This window comes from Blennius ocellaris (genome assembly GCF_963422515.1).
Source record: "Blennius ocellaris genome assembly, chromosome: 14".
Lineage (NCBI taxonomy): Eukaryota > Metazoa > Chordata > Actinopteri > Blenniiformes > Blenniidae > Blennius > Blennius ocellaris.
This window is the reverse complement of record NC_137663.1, coordinates 19,243,739-19,267,014: the sequence shown is the minus strand read 5'-3', so window position 1 is coordinate 19,267,014 and position 23,276 is coordinate 19,243,739. Positions and strand designations below refer to the sequence as shown.

Sequence of the window (23,276 nt, the reverse complement as noted above, 5' to 3'; positions counted from 1 at the left end):
TGTGAATCTGTGTATGATGGGGGGGGGGGAAAACAACCTAGCATCATGCATCAGCTGACAGCTGCGCTTGTCTTAGCCAATTGCACTGCACATTCTGCAACATGAAAACACTGCTGGACTCTCAGATATCTGCCCCACAACAAGCCCGACTTCGCATGGGTTGAGCGTGAGTCGGAAGCTGTGCATGCGCTACATATGACAAACCGCATTACTGTCTGGTTAGCAGACAGGCTTAGATAGGCCATCGCAGGGCCTCCAGCCAAACATGCTCCGCAGCTGAGTTACCATGCTTACTCAAATATTCATAACTGGATAATGAAAGTATAAATAGTTTTCATGTGATACTCTGGAGGTTGGGGTAAACAAAGCTGCAGCCTCCCTCATCATGCATGCCTGTGTCGAGTGTGACGGCTGCCGGTTGGAGCAGTGGGCAGGACTGTTGGTTGTGACACAATCAAAACGAAATAAATGGCTTCCTTAAAGTTTTGTCTTCCAATTGGATTTGATTATTTGAATTTCATAGTGCACTGCACATCACAAAGCAATCATTGTCAACCCTGTCAGCTGCACGCAAGGCCGGGAGGATGTCGGAACATATTTTTTAATGATTAATGCACTCAAACATTGTCCCTGTTTCTTTTTTATTTAGAGGAGGCCTGCCTGTGACACACGTCCCCCTTATCCCGGGTGGTCTTCTATACCATGAGCTCTGGCTCTGCCCAGGATGTGGCAGTCGAGCATTTCCTGCGTGACATAGAGCGGAGAAGCAAGCGGCTACACTGTGCTGTGATAGGCTGCGAGGAGGAGCGACCCCGCAGCGACATGAACCTGCTGTATCGAAAGAGCCGTTTGGACTGGAGGCAGAAAGACCAAGAGGGAAGTAAAAAGAGGTGAGTGGATCTGCTCACCAGAGCCCCGCACATATGGGATTATCACGAGGTTCGGTTCAGCAGGAAAATAAACCTCTTAGCCGGTGTGAACGAGTTTAATTTTAAAATCTTAATTCCAAGCACAGTTCATGGAGTCACAGGGGCTTGCCTGAAAAACCTCTGACAAATTTGCATAGCAGCACAGCATAATGAAGTTAATATGTACTGTAGATGAGGCAAGCTACTGTAATGTCAGCTTAAGTTATGGTGCAAGATGGCCTACAACACCTGACAAATTGTGTTTCCGCTGCAGTTTTGCATAATATGTGATGATTTAGTCTGTGTCACTTTTTAGGTGTCATGAAACCACTTTTTGAATTTTGAACCACACACTCCTTTACTCTTAGTAAAATTCCAATGACTTTTCCATGAAAAACAGTTTTGAGATAGTTTGATAGTCTGTACTATCACTTTGTATATATATATATATATATATATATCACAAACATGCTATTTGTTAGAATTTTACTTTCATTTATTTATGGAGCAAATCAAAGCCTTTTTACGCAGCATGTAGGAAGTTTAAGTTTTGCAGATCTGAGGTCCTTATCTGCTTTTTCTTTTGCACATCCTTCATAGTTTTTTGTTTTTTTTAACCATCAAATCTGAATGTTTCTTCTGCTGCTTCCTGCCAGCACTGTCTCAGTAGGATTGAGGAGTTGTTGCTAAACGCAGTATGTGTTCAGGGCTCTAATTTCTCCACCGCTACAACGCAGCAAACTGCTGATGCATCAGGTCCAGCTCCTGGGTTTTTGGACGTCTTCCAGCAGAAGTGAAAAGTAATCACAATAAATCACAACGCAGAGCCTGTGTGCTGGTCTTGTAAATAATATTAATGGTGATAATGCTAATGATCATTAAGCCTTGTATAAACATTTTTGCTATTTCAACATGCGATACATTCAGATTCATTTTATTGGCTCAACTATCACAAAAGACAAATGGGTGCAGCCACTTATGTGGGAGGGGCGAACCAGGTGTCAATGCCACATTCTTGTGACAGTTTAAACAGGACAGTGATGCTTTTAGAAGCATGTGCGTCGCAGTGAGTGAGTAACATTGTGTATGTACCGCTTCAATGTGACTCAACTATAATTCACAAAGGTCCACTCTGAGTTTGAGGCTACTTTTGGTGCAGAGAAAGGAGGGGTGGGGCTGCAATGAAAGATAATGATTCAGTTTGTTTAGAAGTGTCGTCCAGTGCTTTATGACTCACAGCTATAATTGAAGGCCCTCCCGTTGGCAGCAAAGATCAACGTCATGGCAGCAACAAGCCACTGTAGGTGCGGGGCAGCAAGTAGGGCAGCGGAACAAGATGAGAGATGAAAGTCGAAACGAGCGGGGCCAGAGCAGCAGAGGTGAGAAGTGGGATGTGACCAGCTCTTGATTACCAACAGAGCAGTGTAAAGCCGGGGATAAAGCTGCACTGGGACGAAACGGAGGGGAAAAAAGAACAAATGGACTTCAAGGCGGGATGACACAAAGCGATTCTACAGAGCCGGTGGCCACGAAGAAAGCAGGAAATGTGGAGGCACAAAGGAGGCAGTATGAAGGCTGCTGGTAGAAGTAGACACTTTAAGAGCTTGAGCCTTCAGGAGAGACATTTATAAGCCAGACATGGTGAAATGGTGAGTGACAAACAGTAAATAGGTGAGGTTCAATACAAGTTTTAAAAATAGAAACAGATTCTTACGGCACTCTCATATATGTCCTGGAGGTGATGACTGGTGGAAGGAAATGTTCTTTTCACGTGAGGCATTTCTTATGTCTTGAACAAAACTATGAAACACGTGCAAATAGGCTGTCAGTAGGTGTAGCCTGGCGCCTTTCATATATGTGTTGGTGAATGAGGGGCTATAATTGCCCAGTAATTGCCTTAAAACATCACAACTTTAATGAGATGAATAAAAAACAAATATGTAGTCAAAAGAAAATATTTAAATCTATATATCCTTGATATCTAGCAAATTGATAGATATATATTCAGGTACACATGATAAAAACTGTTGAGTATATTTTACAATACATATATACATACATGCTTTGGTGCCATGTGTCACATGCCAGCAACCAGTACTTTAATAGAATTTGTAAACAAAGTGTGTTTTATTGCTTTGAGTTGAACCTACAGACAGCTTCCCTCTATGCAGAATTTTCTTTCAGTACCAAAAGAAGAATCAGATCTTAGTTTATAACGAGAGAGAGACAACCCATAACTTAAGGCAATCAATTAAAGTGTCATGCATTGTGTCAAATGTGTCAGTAAGGTCCAACAGAATGAGGACGGCTCCATGTTGAATGTCAGCGTTCAACCTTCACCCAGCTGAAACTTCATCAAGAGACTCCTGCCTGCTCCAATTCACCGTCCGGCAGGACGGGTGGCTTGATGTATAGTATTTACTGATTTTATTACTCATTCAGCTGTTTGAACATAACCCACTCTTAAACTTTGCCCCAAAAATAAGGTAAATTAAAAATGGGATTACGGCTGCCAGAGGCAGAATTATCTAAACTGGATTTCTTGAGCGAAAGCTTTATCGCCACAGTCTTAAAAGCTTGTGGGAATATCTGGCACTATGAGGATAAGGTGTTGTTTAAGAGTCTGTCCAAAGATAATCCCACGAAAGGTGTTGTGCAAAAGGCTGCAGAGGAGCAGCACATCTCTTCCTGTGCCTTGATTGGTACCGGCAAGCGTCTGTCCTTTTTCCTCTTTTTGCTGCTTTGTGTGATTAATATTTATCTGGGAGTGATGCTACAAGCATGAAAATCACTTTGGGTTTTTTTGTGTGTCCTGTGGCATTTGTTGGAAGTGATCTGGAGCTTCCGCAAATTTATACTGACAAATACATTTCATAGTTGTGGATTGATTAGACTCCTGTTAGATCACTGGAGTAGTTAGTAGCATCCCCAGACCCTGAGTTGGATGTAGCAGTAGAGATGATAACTGGATGGAGATTTGCATATTGTCAAATGTAGAAGAGCTGCAGGAAAAATGTGCCTTTTTTATGTGGCAGTTTTAATTCTAATCTAAACCTGTGGGTCTCAACCGATTCTTTGGGATCAACTTGGAGGAGTACAAAGGGCCACAGGGTTAGGGATGGGGTTGCCAGCTCTGAGCTTGTCTGAAAGTTAGGTTTACACATATGAAAGAAAATCATAAAAGACATTCAAGACTTCAAACCCAGGAAACTGATCATTGCCTTCATTCCGATTCTTGCTGCTTTTGTTTGTGAGAGTGGGTGTGTCCATCAGCACTGATCTCAACCGAGCAGCTCCTGGCTATAGCTTCATGTTTACCAAGAATATATGAGTGTGGTATTGATATTCTCATTTCACCCCTCTTTAGCTGATGGGCTCAGTGCAAAGAGGTGGGAGGCCTGCTACTTTTTTTTTTCAAACAGTAAAGTCTTTGGTCTCGTTCTGAAGCTGTTGGGTGCTTCTCCTCTCAGAAGAGATAAGAAGAAAACAGCAATTTAAGCAGCTACAAGGAGCTGCTCGGTCTCTGTTCTGGTCTAAATATGGCCATGCAGTATCTATGTCAATCGTGAGGAGTCACTACTACATCTCCACTGGCTTCCAGGGGCACAAACATTATTGTACAGATGCAAGCATGCTGTATCGCCACACCATATTCATAAACACACATGTTGAGACAGGTTTACCACACAGACACTCACACACACACACACACACACACACGTGTGTGTGTGTGTGTGTGTGTGTGTGTGTAAGTAAATGGGAGCTTCTGTGCTGACTATGACGAGCGGCCTCAGTGCTCCTTCTGCTGCTCGCTACAGTGAATACAAATTGTAAGCTCCAGTTGACTTCTTCTGTGCTCTGCTGCCTCACAGGGGTTGCCACTGATCTAAATGCGCTGCATGACCCATAGTCATATGTCGCCAGTATGTGGTATGATGAATCATTTATCCATGGAGCAATTGTGTAATTTATCTCTTTTAATCACAGTAACAATTTCTTGCAATCTGAAATATAAATATGACTATACAGCTCTCCTCTTTTGTTGTCATATAGTAAACAGACAAAATGTTCATGGTATTTTTTTTTAACACTAATGTGTTTTTTTCCCCCACTTGCTATTCGATACAACAGTCTCACTGGTCCTAGTAATAACGAAAGATCTGTAGTTGAAGAAAGTAAATGTTGTTCTCATTCCAAGTAAGCCGAAAGACCAGGGTCTTATCTCATGTTGCTGTGGGTAAAAGCACTATAAGACCCCCTTGAGTTGAAGCCACAGTATTGCTCTGCTTGTCTCTGAGAAACAAGCCAAAGGATATCAAAAGTCCTTTAAAAAACGATTATGGATGAAAAACTCAGTTGTTGTTTTTTTTTAATTTAAATTCAAACACACAATTCTACCTTCCCATCTTATGTAAGGTTTTGTTGAATTCATGTTATGCCTTTTTTTATTTATTTTTTTGGCAGGTCAAGACCTTATTCACAATGTAGTTAAATTCCATTTTCATATATAAAAAGCCCCTAAATCTGATTTGTGTTGAATAAGATGTATGTAATGTTTTTACATGCAGACCAAATACAGCGTACTAAAGAAAGAGTGCCGTTGAAGCAGCTGCTCTGTGTGATAAAACGCTGCAGTGTTTTGTGGGATTTTTCTCTTTGTCAGTTTTATTTATTGTTGTGGGAGCTTGTGTCATTGATGATTTCAAAGCAGAAACTATCAAAAAACCAGAAAAATCACAACTGTTCCCATGGTAACAGATGAAATGCTTCTGGCAGTCCTGAGAGCAGCGTACAGATGTGGGTTGGGGATACAAACATGTGAAAAATAAGGGAATTCCAGCAGCGCACTGTACACTACTACTTTGCTCTTGACAAGGGAATTGATTTCCTAATTGAATGTGTTTGAGGCCGAAGCAGATGTGGAGTAATTCAGATGGAAAGATATGCGTATGCGAAAGATGGAGGAGCCTCCAGGGCTTTCCCTTTGCAGCAAAAGCCCTGCAGGCATTTCTTCTTCTTCTTTTTTTTTTTTTTTTGCAAAGATGTTTGAAGACCAAAGAGAGAGCGAGGAAAGGGGGAGGTCAATATAAATGGTAGTACACGAATGTTTCTCGCTTGTCTGTGATTACTTCATGCCTCGATATTTTGTTTCACACCTTCTCGACTCCATTCCTAATTTGCAGCTCCACTCAAAACGACCCCTCAGCCACCGTCGGCAAAGTCAGAGACTTGGCTTCTTTCCGACGGCACTTCCGAATGGGCTTCATGACCATGCCTGCCTCCCAGGACCTGTCCCCTCACTCCTGTGCCTCTGCCATGGCGCCACGCTCGCAGTCCTGCCACGCGGTCGGCGCCGGCGATACAAGTCTGGAAAACGGAGATTACTCTGACACCCAGTCCCAGCATTGCAGCCGTTGCCCCCCAGCCAAACCCAAGCGCCACCCCAGCACTCGCCTCAGCTCCTCGTCTGCAGACAGCAGAGGACCTCCCGAGACGCCGCCGCCCCCTCCACCTGGTCACTCGCAGTGCAAACACTCAGAGAAGAAAAACGGTAGGGAATGTAAACTCTGACCGTTAGATGTGCGTCACGTTGTTGTTAATAGAGAAGGTCCACAGAGGTTTTCTTCAATAGTGATACCCAAGTTACTCCATGATGGAGTCATTACGTTTTAGTGGTCATATTTCCAGATCACTGTGACCTCATGTATTCCTGAGGCTCCAGACTTTGGGGAGGTTGTGTGAATTTTGGCTCACATTTCCTTCAGTAAAAAAATTAAATGGCTAAATTTTAAAAGCCAAAAGCCAGGGTCACAATGGCCTCATGATTTTTTCCTACTATTATCCAAATGCTATCTTAATGTTTCCACAGATTCAACACAGCCTCACTCCTCTGTGACAAAAGTCACTGTGACCTCAATTTTTAGTAAAAGCAACTGCCAGTGAATTGCTTTATATTTGTCACAAGTGGATCTGATGATGCCATACACTAACTTTTAAAATCTAATTTCCTCTGTAACTTGATGGATGAATATTATTGTCTGCTGCAGCCATTATTGGCAAAACGCTTTTCTCTATTGTAGTTTTTTTTTCATTTATTTCATACAGAACAACAAATGAACACAAACATTGCCTGTCCAAAGTCACATTGTCAACATATCCATATCTTTTATTTATACATTTATAGATCTATATAAACTGACATTCCCACTCTCAGTACTAGTGCAGATGTTAAAAAACAACAATAGCATCTCGTGTCTGGGTTTTTTTGCAAATCTTGTCATTTCGCTAACAGAGAATGACAGTCATTAGATTTTTTTTCTATTTTCACGATATTTTCATTGTTTCCTCAATACAATCATTTTGGATAATAAGCTTTTCTTGTGCTTTAAAGGTTTTAAAGGAAAGTGATCCTAAGCATACATTTGGGCAAGCCCATTTCCACTCAGATTGTACATCTATCCTTAGTTATTCATAACGTAAATGCTCTAAATTGTACTTCCCTATTAACAATTAATTAGATCAGGTAAACTTAATCCCCCATTGTTTCTGGGAGAAAGGAGTGTTCTATATTTGATTCTTGTTTTTATTTTTTTTGCTATAAAAATGTTGATGATTTTTTTTGAGCAATCTGAATATGGGCAGTTATTATTATTATATTTTTTTTTTTGTCTTTTCCAGCCATGAAGAAATCTGACTCCGGAGACATTGGCTCAAAGAAGGTGCCTCCTCTGAAACCCAAGAGAAGTCCCAGCACCCAGCTTTCCCTGGACCCTCTTCCTTCACGCGTGCCTCCATCCGCCACATCGCTGCCATTTCAGGCGGCAGACTCTCAGATTCAGACAGGAGACGGGGACGATGAGCCGGTCTATATAGAAATGGTGGGCCAGGTGTTCACCAGGGATAGCCAGACAGCCACGCCCCATCCGGTCACTCCTGTGGCCACCACGCCAGACTCTGATTCAGACCAGAGCGAGGCGATCTATGAAGAGATGAAATACCCGCAGCACGAAGACAGAGATTCCCATCGACACCTCCCTACCAAACACGAGAAAATGAAATCCTCTAAACACTTCCATGTCACCCCTTCGTCATCCAGCAGCTCATCCTCGCTCCCACGCCCGTCCTCGTCCTCCCCTTCCTACTCCAAACCAAAAGCAACTGTGTCAATCTCTCATTCATCTCCTCTGCCCTCATCTGCATCCTCCACCCCTGTTCCCCAGGTTCTCTCCGCCAGTCCACACACGCCACGAGCTCCCACTCCTTATCTGCTGCAAGGGAATAAATCTGAGCCCGAGTCCAACACCAAGATCCCTGCCCCTTTCCCAAATCTTCTACAACACCGGCCCCCACTGCTTGCCTTTCCTCAGCCTGCGGCAGCCTCCAGTGGGGTCGGGGTGCAAAACAAGGCGTCGTCTAAAATGGGAACTCAAACAGCGAGTGTGACAACTCAAGCAAGCAGCTCCTCCTCGGGTTCTTCTAACCTTGTCGCTGCACTGACGGGCTCCAAGGAGTCATCGGGAGGAAGTGGAACGCAGCAGGACAAACACAGTAGAGATTCCCAGCTGGGTCCTGCCCCTGGACTAAGAGCTCGGAGTCACTCCACACCGCTGCCTCCCTCGTCAAAATCCACCTCCCCGTTCTCCCATCACCATCACCACCCTCACCATCGGCCCTCGCACTACCATCATTATCGCAAGCCAGAAAGAGGGGACTCCCCTGCCCCGACCAAGAGCGGCTCACAGTCTTCAAGCCAGGCCACAGTCCAGACACAGACGTCGAGTACAGGCAAGGAAGGAAAGTCTGTCAGCTTCCTCTTGAAATCGGACAAAGCCGACAGGGATAAGGATAGGGAAAAGGATAGGGAAAAGGACCGAGACAGAGACAGAGACAGAGACAGAGACAGAGACAGAGACAGAGACAGGGATAGGGGTAGGGACAGAGACAGAGACAGAGACAGGGACAGGGACAGGGACAGAGACAGAGACAGAGACAAGGAGAAAGACAAGGACAGTCATCGAGAAAGGGACAGAGATAGAGACAGAGATAAGGAAAGGGACAGAGACAGAGACAGAGAAAGGGATCGGGATCGGGATCGGGATCGGGACAGGGATAGGGATAGGGATAGGGATCGGGATCGGGATCGGGACAGGGACAGGGACAGGGACAGGGATGGAGGGCCACACTCCTTGCAGATGGAAATCAGCACTTCAAGCAGCCAAACGCCTAAAAGCACCAGCTCCACTCCCACACCATTATCCTCATCCCAGCGTCCTCATTCTCGCCCACATCTTCGCTCTCACACCCCTCACGGCCTGCCAGCGTATAAGCCTCCCTCATCGGACAGCCCCCTGCTGTGGACCTACCCCTCTGGCGGCTTTCGGAGGCCGCCGGCTTACGAGAGCTTGAGAGGAAGCTCTCAGACTCCGTCTCTGCAACAGCCCTCAAGTCTTACTGGTGTAGGCGAAGGGGCCTCCAAAAGCAACGGAGGGTCTGCGTCCATCCAGTCGAAAGTTGGCTTCATGCCTTGGGACAGCAGTGCCAGCTTAGCTGCAGATGAAGGGTCTTACTGGCCTATGCAGAGGAAATTATCCTTTAGCCATGGGAGCAGAGAGACAGAAAGTAAGTCACAGATGTATTTTTTTTCTTGTTTTCACAAATATACACAAAACACCACTCTTTTGAAATCTGTTTTAATTCTTGAACTATTCATTGTGTCCCTTGCTGTTGTGCTTCAGAGGATGAAGGACGGGCATGGAACGGCAGTGCCGATGCCCTGTTAAGGATGGATAAGGAGGACTTTGGGATGGGGTCACGGGGAGGCCACTCAGGCATTCCGGTCCACTTCAGTGGTGCCACCAACAGGGCTCTTGGTCACAGCGAGTCCTTGGCCGGAGTTGATAGCAGCCCAGGATTCAGAGCTCTGCCCAGAGTGGGGATGCCTCTTCCCTGCCAGACGTTTCCCGCCTGTCGCAATGGAGGTAGGCAAACACTCGGTCGCCATAATCTGTTTGTCTGCTACTAACCACAACATCCTATTTAAAAAGAAACTATGGCAATGGATTTTCATGGGGATTCTTCTGCTGGCTCTTTGTGGTGTGGCTTCTTAACTCAAACAGCTTGCTTGGTTTTTTTTTTGTCCTTGTAGAACATCAAATAAGTCTTTAACCCTCCCAGAATTGAAGAAAAGATAAACTCTGATCATAATTATGTTTGATAGGAGAAGGAGCCCTTCTCCTTTTTGCTGATTGTCACAGATCGAGCAACAACAAAAAAAATAAAGAGGACTTCCATAAATAGGCTCATGTAGTTGTACAGACTGGCATAGAGAATTTTTTTCTTATTTAAAGTGTGAAAAACCTTGTTTGACACACTTAGTCAGTGAGTTATCGGATAAAGGGCAGTCTGTGTCACTAGTAAGCCATTCATTCAGGTGACTCACAGGAAGCAGTCAGAAAGTTCAGTTTCATCCAGTCCTGAAAGTCTGATCTCTTTTCTTCCTCTTGTTATCATTTACATCAGTTTAATATCAACATTTAAAAAAAATGAAAATCCATCAATCTGTTAACTTATCTCGGTTGAATATAGATAAACAATGTTTGTACATGGGAAAATGAAGATTATAATGGGAACCAACAGGGTTCATCAACTTTTCTTGCATATAACAGGACTTCATAATTGCTTAGCAGCTTCAAATGCAATCAGCACACAATGTGCAGACGCTCTGTCTCAACTCTCAAGTGAAGTGAGACACTCTCTGCACAGTGTGCTAAAATGAAGTTTCCTTCCACTGTTCTCATTAGCAGACAGCCAGTGTAATGTTTGTTTCCTTACAGAAGTGGGGCGGCTGGGCCGCTCCTCCTCTGCTGCTGGAGTGAGACAAGTGGGTGGAGGAGACGTCCAGAGACAGAGCAGTCTACCAGCACGAGAAGCCCTGAATCAGGTGAGTATATAAAAACCCAGCCTCATCATCACTGAGTCCATTAACTTTGTGCATGGTGGATTTGGAAGTGAACATTAATAATATTCTTATTATTACCCCTCCCATTCTGCTGGAGACACTGCTCCTGCAGGTCTATTTTTAGCCGGCAATATGCCCACTGAGCAGAATAAGGTCCAACTCTGTTGCTCCAGAAAAAAAAGCTGTTTGACGTAGGTTAACGTGCAACATGGAAATGACAAACAATTGTGGTTTAAAGAACATGCTGTTCTGTTCAGAAGTGATCTGCAGTCTTCTAGCAGAGCATTTGCCCAGTTTCTGGCTCCATGGCAAGTGCTGACGCAGTTTGAGTATGCTGCAGAGACTGTCTGCATGCGTCTGGTTGACCCACCCTCGAACTGTAGTAGATGCAGCATCGCTGCAGCCTGGTGGCTATCTATTGGAACTGCAATTTTATGCAACATGTGCCAGGAGGATTGACTTTCACTGCTAGTAGTAATCCAGCAACCATGCAAAGTTAGACATTTCATTCCCGTTGTACTGCCAAAGACTGCAGAGGTTCACTAACTTAACTCTTTCCTGTGTGTTCAGCTGCACGGTCTGGCCCAGCCTCAAGTGTCCTGCAGTCCCAGCGTGTCTCGGCAGCAGCAGCAGCTCCAGCTCCACCAGCAGCAGCTGCAGTTGAAGCAGCAGCTCCAGCAGCTTCAGCAGCAGCACCACCTACAGCTGCAGTTCCAACAGCTCGCCCAGCTGGCACAGGGACATCCTCCTGTCAGTGGGGGCAATATAGCGTCCACAATGCAGACCCAGAGAGACGGCAAGCTGCTGGAAGTCATTGAGCGTAAACGCTGCCTGTGCAAAGAGATCAAGGCCCACAGGCGCCCCGACAAAAGCCTGTGCAAGCAGGACAGCATGCCCATCCTCCCTAGCTGGAGACGGACACCTGAGCCTCGTAAGACTGGCACGCCACCCTGCCAGAGGCCGCAGGCTGTCGTCTGGGACACTGCAATCTGAGAGGGTAAGAAAGGCCAGTGAGCAAAGCACCTAAAGAGAGAGACAATGCATACACAGATGAGTTGGAGATGGCTGAATAATTAATATGAATGAAAATGGATGAGGTAACTTGAAAAATCTTGAATATGATTTTGGTTGCTTAAAAGCCACAGGGGGACGGTGGACAAAGACAGAAACAGTGATTTGTGCTCTCGTTGTGTGAAGAATGGACCTATGAACAGTAATGACGGTTACTGGAGACTTTCAACTTTTTGGTATCAAAAGCTTATAAAGAGGTAAAAAAAAAAAAAAGTACTACAATCACACTAAATAAATTTCTTATCCGATTTATTTGTATCTGCTCTGTACTATGTGCTACACTGACGCGTTCCAGTTGCCAATGATTTTTGCCACAAAACACCAGTATTACAGCTACAACAAGAAGACACCAACTAAATAATGATGGAATGGGTCGTTTTCTGAGATCGGTGTTGCCAAATTTCTTCCTGACTACTTGAGACATAAAGGAATCATGTGTTTTCTCCCACACAGTTATCCAGCATTCATAGAAACTACTCTGTGGATGAGAAAAGGCTCCTAGATAAGTTATTGAAGTGTTTTTTGAAAATCGTGAATGTATATGAGATGTCTTGGTATCAATAGATTGTCATTGTGGATGCAAATAATCATCACCAAGGAGTAAAAGCTACCTACTGTATCCGTTTGCATATTTGTAATGTAAATCTATTTACTTTCTCAGCGTCTCTGCAATTTTATAGCAATATGCTCCCAAAGCTGGAGCAACATAATTAAAACTTGTGTCAACTAGCCTAACATACATATCTAAGACTTGAATAAGTCATATTTACTGTGTCATTCTCTGCATGTCATGATAGACATACAGTATTGTAAAAAAAAAAAAAAAAATGTGTAGAGATGATCATGTCAGACTTTTACATACAGCAGATCTTCACTATGGTAACATGTCGTTGTACAAAAAGAAGAATATGTTTTTTTGTTTTATTTTTTTTTATTTTTTTGGAGGGGGGGCGGGGGGGGGGGGGGGTCTAATAAGCAGCCGTGCAACAGTTGGCACAAACTGTGCAGTCCAGCCAAATATCGATACAGATCAATGTTACAAAAGCTTCATCACTCATGCTTATCCACAGTTGCACATTAGTGTTTGTTGCACCACACAGAAAAAAAACAAAAAACCTAAACAAAAACAAGCACTGACACCCATCAACACAGACTGTGCAATACGGTGCAACTGATAAGACTGTGAGTATCGATCACCTCAAACAGAATGCTGGAACAATCTGCACAAAACATTGCTTAGGAGAAATTTAAACCCTTATGTACTGTAAATAAATATGTACAACTGTATTGAAAATGTAGCAATTATTTCCATTTTCATACTTGTAATCAATACATATTATGTAGCATATACTGTATAAACATAACTTTGTTCACTTGTTTTTTTCTAGAAGAATTAAGTACTTTATCTGCTGCAGCCAGTCCATGCATTACTCATAGTTCCACTAATAAATAGTAAGCCCTCTAAAGAAAGGCACAGTCCAACAGTCATTTATTTAAATTTATGCAAGACTCCCTTTAAGCTGTGTTCTTGTTTTATTTATGCCCTTTTTCTACATTAATTTTATTTGTGTACAGATTTCAATGGCTCGTTGTCTTGACATTTTTGAATACTTTGCTGCTACCTTGAACTACTGGTGTTGTTCATTCAACTCCATGGTGTCAACCATGAGAAACATTATTAATATAGTGGTTATTGTTACATATTTGTTTTCTTTTCTGAAAGCCACGTGAAATGAAGTTTGTACCTTGAAGAGTAAGCCCTTCTGTGATAGTATTAAGGCGCTTGAATGTCTTTTGGTTGTTGTTGTTTTACAATAGTTAGCACCAAATTGTACAGTACTGTACACCCAGTGAAAAGAAGACCTATCTAAATATTTGAGAGTCACAGCTTGGCCTTTATTTATTTATTCATTTATTTCTGTTCATTTGTTTCTTTATTTCCACCTGCTCGTGTTTGAGGGTTAAAGTTGTTCCAAGCTTACAGAGTCCAGTTTCGAACAGGTCAGGTTGGGGGAAGTGGGCAAGTGCAATGCATGCAGAGATTCCTTACAATGAAATATCCCAATGATACTATTGTGCCCAGTTTGATTTATCCAAGTAATCAAGTTTCAACAGACTGATATGGACCCCTAGATATCATTTCCAAAAATAGTTTACAGAAGCTGTTGGTTTTGTGTGTCTTCTAAAACAGTGGCCATTATACGAGTGCCATACTATATTGATATGGTAAGATACGGTGTACCTTGGAAATCACTGTAGTGCTATATTTGCATTGATATTGTCATTGAAAATAAATTTTATATAATGAACTTTACACAACAAACACAATTGTTGGATGTTTTTATGCCACGTGTTGTTTTAAAGGGGGAGCCGGTGGAGAAGTGGACATCATGTTCCCGCTGCACTTCTGCTGCAGTTACAGTTTATCTCCGGGTGAGGACGCTGCCTTCACTTACCACAGCTGCTCACATAATAGCAGCACAGTCATTACTGTAATGTTTGCACATACAAACAAATCAACTTGAGTCAGAATAACTTAGTGTAGCTTTTATTTAATGAACATTAAAAAAAAATCTGTGTGAAAAAGATAAATAAACAGAACATTTTAAAATATTATAACGTTAGTGCAATCTACTGTTCATAGGTGCATATAGATATTTTTAGATTCATTCCACAAAAATCAAACATAAAAATATATTCATAGCAGTATGCAATTCATTTGTTGTGATAAAATATAAGATATAATCTCACTGCAGAAATCTGTAAATATAATAATCGCTGAGAAACGTCTATCAAGCATCCCAAGTGAGGAATTAATCCACCTTTGAGTAAGACGGACAGTTTCGGGTCCGTGGGGGAATATCAGATGGGTGTTTCGTTGATTTTTCTCGGGATACATGACGTTTTGCAGCCAATGGACCGATGGTCCTCTCCTGCCTTCTGGTTGGCTTTGACGCCTGCCACTCATGCAACGGACCGGGATCCGTGCATCTGATTGGCCCAGAGATGCAGAGGAGGCGGGGCCGTGAGGGCAGCAGCAGGCGAGCGGCTCTGCTGGGGATGGCGCGTCAGGTCGGGGAGGGGTGCGCTGAAGGCGTTTCTGTGTGTGTATGTGTGGAGGGCGGCAGGGTGCTGGTGGAAGGAGGCGGAGGGAGCGCTTTACCGCAGTATCACTACATTTCTGCACCACTCATCAAAACTCTGCGGCATGCAGACAAGAGCTGGGGGGGAGGGCAGTTACTAGGTCTGTTCCGAGCGTCGCACCGCTTCCTCTTCTGGTAGCCTATCAGTTCTTCAGTAGACCGGCTGGAATAGCGTGTGCTTTTATAATAATAATAATAATTTCTATTCACTGGTGCTGCTTCAGCTGTTAATTTGTCGGTCTCCTCCCATCAGCGGAGCTCTCTCCACCTCCACCTCTCTCAACCTCGGGGGGATTGTCTCCTCGCCGGCTTTCATTGCAGCACTTATCTGAGGTTTTTTTTTTTTTTTAATTTAATTTTTTGGTTGGGGAGGAGGTCCCAACTTTTATGAGAAAATGGCCAAGGATGGAGAAAAGGGCGGTTGGAAGGAGTATATATGGAACCCGAGGACGAGGGAGTTCCTGGGCAGAACGGCGAGCAGCTGGGGTAAGTGTGTGTTGTCCAGCCACAGCACTGCAGCAAACACTGTAACAGGTCTCTGTCCGAGTGACTGACGGCTGTCCTGCAGCTGCACGGCTCTCGCATGAAGTGTGTGTCAAAATTTACATGTACTTTCTGTGCCTGAAGTTGCTGGAGTTGATGTGTCCCCACCTCCCACCCCCCTTTCCTTCCGAGTCAGGTAATGAGATAATCAGTCGCTGTCCACCAGGCTGGTGCTGAAATCTGACTGCGGCGCCGCTCCCGTGCAAGCCGGCACATTTCCCTCCTCTCACACCCTCCTGTCTACTTTATTTATTAATTTGCAGCAATGCTTTCCCTGCGCATTGCGCTCAGCATAAGGGTGGAGGCATATGGTCTTCCTCTTACATTTGATTACAGCAGCACTGCTGAAACAGGTTTCCCTCTGTTGCAAAGTGCAAGTGCTCTCTGCTGAGGAGTGCTGCACTGAGCTATAACATGATTTCTGCTACAGAAGGGACTTCTTTTTCTTTCTTTCTTTTTTTTTTTTTTTTCTCCCAGGGAAGTGGCTCATAGAAGTTCTGTAGAGATGCCTGTAGCTTTGTCAAGTGTGCATGCAACATGATGTCATTCAGCTCCAGAGCTCCCCTGCCCTGAGATCTGTGTCGAGACATCCGGACGCTGCCTCTGTTTAATACTGTGTACTGCCTCCCCCTCCATTCATTTTCTCCCCTTTTCATTTTCTGTGCCACACAAAGACCCTGCAACTATTTCAAAGATTCATGAATCGACAGGGCACATATGGCTCCGTTCTAATGACATTGGGGCATTTTAATCTGGGTAAAGCCGAGGGCCAAATGCTATTTGTATCACCTCCAACCCGGCCCCTCCCAGTGTGTGGAACTGGGGGGGTGGGGTGGGGTGGGGGGGGTAATCCTAATCTAATGACTTCATTGGCTGCTGAGGGAGGTATCAATTCAGTGTATTCTAGCAAAGTAAAATACTTTCAGGAAGTTAGATTCTTTTTAATTCTTCACCTCCGAGGACGTGAGCTCTGGCTGTGCTCTCAGTGTTGGTGAGGTGCCGAAAGTGTCTCTGCATCAGGTTTCGGTGACAATGTTTCATCAATGGATGCAGAACCAACCACTTGTGCCAAGTTGGGAATCATTGACTGTAGCTTCCTTTGCTTGAATCCTCCCACAGTGTGCAGCTTAATCCAGCTCAGGGTGCTCCAGGTGCTTTAAGGTCTGGTGGCCTTTTTAAGCTGTGCTCTCTAAGGCTTGTTAATTAAGCTATTTTTGTAGCCAGCCACTACATGTAGGTCTGCTAAACTTGGCATTTCAAACTCCTTCTTCCGATGCCGACTATACTCTACCTCTGCTTTCACTTAATGGCAACATGGCTCCATTTCCTGCCATCTAATCCATCTCCTACATAGAATATTCTTTTCAGAAGAGGAGGCGTGCTTAGGTTTCCCATCCTTTTAAAAGGCAAATTTGTTGTTCGCACTCATGGTCGCAGTGCATTGTGTCTGTTCAGAGCAGTAGATCAAAGACCTCTTTGAGGATGGAACACAGGCCACATTTCTGTGTGTTCTGCTTTGGGTAAAGAGCTGTAATGATATGGAAATAGCCTTGATCAAACGGAGCAGTCCTGCAATTTTGATGTTACATTGCCACCAGCAGAACACGGGGCAACTACTACCTCTATCTAAAATAGGATCAATTAAGTATTATGCACCTCCTACTTCCAACAACAATAACGGGCCCTCATTGCATCATGGGCAAATGTCCTAGGATGTCCTGAGAGGGAGCAAAGTCATGATGCTCCTATTCAGTGTGTGGCACTTAAAGGTTCAAAAGAAAAGATCCACAGCTCAAAGACATTCGTTCTCTCACCAGACGGTTTCATTCTTTAGTTCAGACACGCGTTTGATCGTCACTCGTCTACAAAGCAATTAAACAGCATGTCCCCTCATTTGGATGGTGAAAGGAAAAGTGACACCTCCTGCTCTTATTGCTTAAGAAAAGGCAGGATGATGAGACTTCCCCCAACTGTTGAGTTTTTGTCTTTCGCTTTCAACTCGCTGTCTACGCACAGAGCCGGAGTGAAAGGGAGATGCCTCACTGTCCATCATCAGTGTGGCCCGAGAGGGCAGACGGTGAACCCAACACCCACTTTGCCAGGGGGAAAGCCACCCTGGCTGCACACTTCATCCTCTGCGTGTCCACATGTGCACTACCGCCGTCTCCCCTGGGTGGTGTCATATTTGTGCTACACACAACATCTCCCCGGATGACTCTTCAACACTCGGTCTTGTCACAGCTTGTCTCTCATATGTCTCACTCTGCGGCGCCTCCAGCCTCGTCCACAGCCCGAAGCCCGACTGTGTATATTTAATAACTCAGCTTGTGACTTTTCCATGCTACGAACAAAATTCGCTTTTTTTCATTCATTTGAAGTCAGACCCCAATAGTTCTGGGAACGACTCTCTGATTGCCCCCTATGTTGCAGTTCCCTGTTGACATTTTGTGATTGATTCCTGTGTGGGGAAGCAGATGTAACCCTGAGCCCACTGACAGGGGGAATGAGCCCCACGCTGGGGGCCATCCAGCAGAGGCACAGGGTCAGGGCATTCAGCTGCTACTCAGCGGCCGGCCTCAGGTGTTGATGCTTAAAAGCAGGGGACGTGTCATAGAAGACACTATTTGTGTGTGTCGTGTTGTGGATGGGAGAGGATTTCTAAGAGGTACGACAATTGCAAGACAGAAACATCCCATAGTCTGATTTCGGTTTTGTACAGTGAGGAAGAAAAAGATGACTCTGTCCAGTTACTGTGTGTAATCTCCTCACTCTGTGGCCCAGGCTCCTGGGGGGGGGGGGGGGGTCATCTGTCATCTCACTATGTCCCCTTCTGTCATTGTCATCATCCCTCTGTTAAAAGGGCAAGTCCTTGATGAAATTAGTCCCCCTTGCTGTTTAATCCTGGCTCAATTCACCCTGTGTCAAGTTTGCAGCCACCTCACGCCACCTGTATGTGCTGCGAATGTGAGGAAATGAAAAATTAACATGCAGCTAATGCTTTCAACATGAAATGATGAAGCGTTTTCAGATGGCTGCGTGACGACTGATTTCCAAAGCTTCAAAAAGGGTGGCAGTTCATGTGATTTAGGAAGAGAGTGGCAGATGTTGCGGATGGAGTGAACCTCTGGTTTAATGAGGATTAGCTGGACTCCTGTGGGCATGTTCGGCCGCAAAGTGACTCAACACAACATTAGCAAGATTAAATGACATTGAATCACTCTATTGTCAATTCACATAATTCACGTTACAAAGGTAATTAGAAAATGAACTAATTGAAGTGGCACATGCCACTCTAATGTAGCCTTCATACATAATTCAAAGCACTTTGCTTTGCATGGATCGCCAGCTCAACAAGTGAGACAAAGAGCCCTGAATCATCGTTTTTCTGTGAGACATTATAAAACTTTGAAGGCTTGGTCTGCACAAAGCACCTGCCTTTTTCATGCGAGACACACATAAAAGCTTCGATTATTAGATTACATGCAGGCATGGCGTAGAGAAGAGACCCACAAAGTCAATTTGTGTAGGTATTGCTGACGACTCTCTATGTTCTGCTGCATTGACGGACTAAATTTGATCATGAAGAAGGAGCTCTGCTTCAATGGATTCTATAATTCTCTTTCCTAAAATCTTCAAAGTCGCTTTCAGTCATACATGTTCTTTTTCACGTCAGATTGTCTTTGTGAAACATCAGTACACCGCTTATTTGTGTTCATATGGTTTATGGTGATTTGTACTCAAAACAACTATAAAAAACATTCTCTAATGAGTGAGTGTGTATTTATAGCTGAATATTTAGCAATTTGCTGAAAAACAAAAGGAGATTTTTGTGTTTTGCAGTGGCTTTTTACCTGTTGGTTTAAATCTTTGAGCTATGGAGCGCTCAGGATTTCTAAGACAGTTCTTTTTCTACTGTGTTTGGTTTTCTAAAAATTTATTAGAACATTCTCGGTGCACAATATGGAGTGAAATGAGAAACTTTCACAAAACGGAAAATTCTGAGGATCTCCATGACAACATACTGCATTGCACTAAATGTTAACTTGTTCAACTTTATTTGAACAAAAAACATTTGAAACCTTCCTCATATTTATCAAACATTCTTTCAAGCTGCTTTTTTCATTGTTCCACGGACATAAATATCACAGGAAGTAAAAAATAAATAAATGGAATAAATGTACCGGTGCAAAGATATTTATCTCTAGAAATCATATTTGATTTTTGATTTTGATTTTTAATTATGCATGACAAAATATGTCGTGCATAATAATTCAGAAATAATGTGATATTTCATTGCATTACATTTACAGTACAGTATTCTCACATTTATTGCATACAGTTAATGAACTCCTCTTCTCCTTCTCCACAGGTCTTATCCTCCTCTTTTATTTAGTTTTCTACATCTTCCTGGGCGGATTGTTTGCTCTCACCATGTACGTCATGCTGCAGACTCTGGATGACCACAAACCCACCTGGCAGGACAGGCTCACCATACCAGGTGCAGTCACAGTGAATTGGCGTCCCACAGGTCACAGCCGTGTGTGCACAGTCTCACGAGCTCGGCCTCTTTGTTCCTCGCAGGCATGGTGATTAGACCCAACGCAGATGAAGCCTTTGAGATTGTCTACAACATCGAGAAGACCGAGACCTGGGACATGTACCCAAAGGCTCTGGACAAGTTCCTGACACGTAAGTCTGGCTCCAGTCCCCTCTTATACAGCGAGTCCAAAAAGCTTACCACTGTGGATTACCCAACCGTCCAGAATGAATTGTTTCTACCTAATAAAGAGATAATTCCTCTACAGTTGAGCGGAGAGGAGATTGCCTTGCATCGGGGGGGTTTTAGTTGAGTCGTAAACCCTTACAAATGAAAAAAAAAAAAAAAAATCCCTCCCACCTCTCTCCAACAGCATACAACAACTCCATCCAGGCCCAGAAAAACCACGAGTGCACCCCTGACCAGTACTTCACGCAGGAGGACAGTGGCGACGTGAAGAACAACCCCAAGCGCTCATGTCAGTTCAACCGCACTGTACTCGAGGACTGCTCCGGGCTGAATGATCCTCTCTATGGATACCAGCACGGCAAGCCATGCATCATCATCAAGCTGAATCGGGTATGAAAGAGAAAAGAGAAAAAAAAAAAAAAAAAAAAAAGGATGACGTTGCTAGGAGACATGGCGTGGCTGATGTAATGAAACCGCTTGGGAACGCGGAAAACAGCTCAATAACAATAACAAGAATAATGTTAATAAATCCATCGCTGGTTTTATATCAAACATCTTCGAAACACGTGAACGGTTTCACCAATCACTCTGTGCTTCAGTTGGTCTTGAGACGTGTGTGTTTCTCTCTCGGCAGGTGATTGGGATGCGGCCAGGAAAAGATGGACAGCCTCCGTTTGTCACCTGTGGTCCAAAGGTAATCCCTTTTGGTCTTTCACAATGACGGGCTTAACACAGCCCTTTCATGGCTTTTGTGCTTCGCTCTCATCTGCAATATGCCGCCTGTCGCTCACCTCCGTTCTCCTCTAACGCATGTCCCTGTGTTGATTCAGCCGTCACATCTGTGTTGCATTCTGCTCTTCCATTTCCACCGACCATTCATACTGCTCTACCCTTCTTTTGTTTCCCGTTGTGTTGCATTAATTTGTCCACTCTCAGAGGTACAAAGTTGGCAAAGATCAATGGGTAAGAGCAGGACAGAGCCTGCGTGTTGTAGTGTAGTTTCTTTTAAACTGTATGTGCGTAACAGTAGTGAAGCCAATGATTTCCGAGTAGAAGTTGAAGACTGGGTGATTGGTTTGAATTAAATAGAGTACCGGCACAAATAGTGGGCATGTAGTTACAGTTGGAGATTAATGAGGAAAAACCCCTCCTTACTGACATTTATGAAGTGATCATTCACCCTGTAACTAATAAAGTTTTCTCTCTTCTTCAGAGAGAAGACACTGACAAAATTGGGGAGTTGGCCTACTTTCCTTCTAACGGCACTTTCAACCTCATGTACTATCCATATTATGGCAAGAAAGCTCAGGTAAGGCTTTGTTTTTAACCTGTTTGAAAAACTGAAGCAACTCACACGAGATGAAAGAAATTAATAAATGTTTCTTCTCAAATTCAATGCATTATTGCCTCCTGTGTTTGAACCTTCCTCTGGGTCTGTTTGCAGGTGAACTACTCCCAGCCTTTGGTTGCCGTCAAGTTCCTTAACATAACCACCAATCAGGACATCAACATCGAGTGCAAGATCAACGCCAACAACATTCCCGCCGGAAACGAAAGAGACAAGTTTGCTGGGCGAGTGTCTTTCAAGCTGAGGATCAACACTTAAAAACTAGGTTGAGCTTTTCCACCCCACCACCCCACCCCTCTTCTGAAAACTACATTCTTCATTCTCTGCAACATTGCACATACACAGAAAAAAAAATTACAGTATTCACACCCTTTGTAGGATTTGTTTACAACACCTCCACATTTCGGGGAGGAATTGCTAGTCCAGGTGAAGAGTTGAAGTTGATGAGGCGAGAAGCGAAGGGTGGTAATCCTGTCATTATTTCTGTCTGTGAGCAGTCAGACAAATTATTTTCTGTAAATTAGTTTGAGGTGACGTCTATTTATACATGCATGACAAACTAGGGGATATAAAGGACGTGAACAAGTGTTTTCCAAAAGTTTGCAAGGATCAGCAACATCACCAGTGTAATGCTGTTCCTCTCCTGCTGCCTCCCTTAAGAGTATCCCTCTATATACGAATATACACAAATGACATTGCAAAATGTGTATATCTCCAGTATTTATACGGTACCATAACCTTATATCTGTACGTCTATTTTGTTGCACTTAAAAAAAGAAAAAGATAAATCCAACAAACATATATCTTGATGGATGGATGCAGAGATGAAACCATTTGCATGTGTGTATCGTCCTCAATGTGCTTCAAGGGCAGGACGCCCCCTCAAGTCCCCCCAAGCTCCCCCCACCCACCCCCATCCCCCACACACACTCAGTTCGGAATAAAGTTATGTGAAAGGACTGACCACCAGGAGGGAACACACTGTAATCTTTCATCGACACACAAAGCAGCTGTGTTTTAAAAACAAGATACAGTTCGAAAAATGTAAAAAGCTAAATAAAAAAGTGGAGTAGACTGTAGAGGTTGAGAGGAGTGAGGCGTGCAGGAGAGTGTGTGTTTTTGCGTGTGTGCGTGTGTGTGTGTGTGTGTGTGTGTGTGTGCGTGTGTGTTTGTGTGTTCCATTTTCAGGGCCCCATATCATATTGTAGGTCGGGAAGTTGCATGCAATGTGCAATATTCATTAAATTGCATAGATCATGAATGCTCGTGTCCATTCATCAGTTGACCTTTATTAAATAATTATAATTTTTTGCATAATTTGATATTCACAGTGGTTGTTTGACACTGCTGGGAACGGTCATATCAACACTGCTGATGCCAAACGAAAAAAGGCATTTTAGACGTCGCAGCAACATAATATTGCTCAAAATAACAAAACCCATATTGGCAGAAGGAAGAAAATGTAATTACTTTGGCTCCCAGACTAGAGTTATTTACACAACCAACCCTGTGAATATCATATGAAAGAGCAAACATGCTGTAGAAAGGCATTACAGTCCCCGTCCCAGTGTTTTATCTT

General features: G+C 43.7%; 2 protein-coding genes across 2 annotated transcripts; both read left to right on the top strand.

Annotated features, from left to right (window-relative positions):
• Nucleotides 1-702: 702 nt before the first annotated feature.
• Nucleotides 703-11,859, top strand: nyap1 (neuronal tyrosine phosphorylated phosphoinositide-3-kinase adaptor 1; the record flags this gene model as incomplete). The annotated part of the gene is made up of 6 exons (XM_080508733.1): nt 703-890; nt 6,092-6,459; nt 7,587-9,527; nt 9,644-9,886; nt 10,742-10,848; nt 11,437-11,859. The coding sequence occupies 6 exons, from the start codon at nt 703-705 to the stop codon at nt 11,857-11,859; spliced, it is 3,270 nt and encodes a 1,089-aa protein (XP_080364859.1).
• Nucleotides 11,860-15,475: 3,616 nt separating this feature from the next.
• On the top strand, nt 15,476-21,955 carry atp1b2b (ATPase Na+/K+ transporting subunit beta 2b; the record flags this gene model as incomplete). The annotated part of the gene is made up of 8 exons (XM_080508746.1): nt 15,476-15,566; nt 19,993-20,121; nt 20,205-20,312; nt 20,534-20,739; nt 20,984-21,043; nt 21,286-21,312; nt 21,563-21,658; nt 21,794-21,955. The coding sequence occupies 8 exons, from the start codon at nt 15,476-15,478 to the stop codon at nt 21,953-21,955; spliced, it is 879 nt and encodes a 292-aa protein (XP_080364872.1).
• Between the last annotated feature and the right edge of the window lie 1,321 nt (nt 21,956-23,276).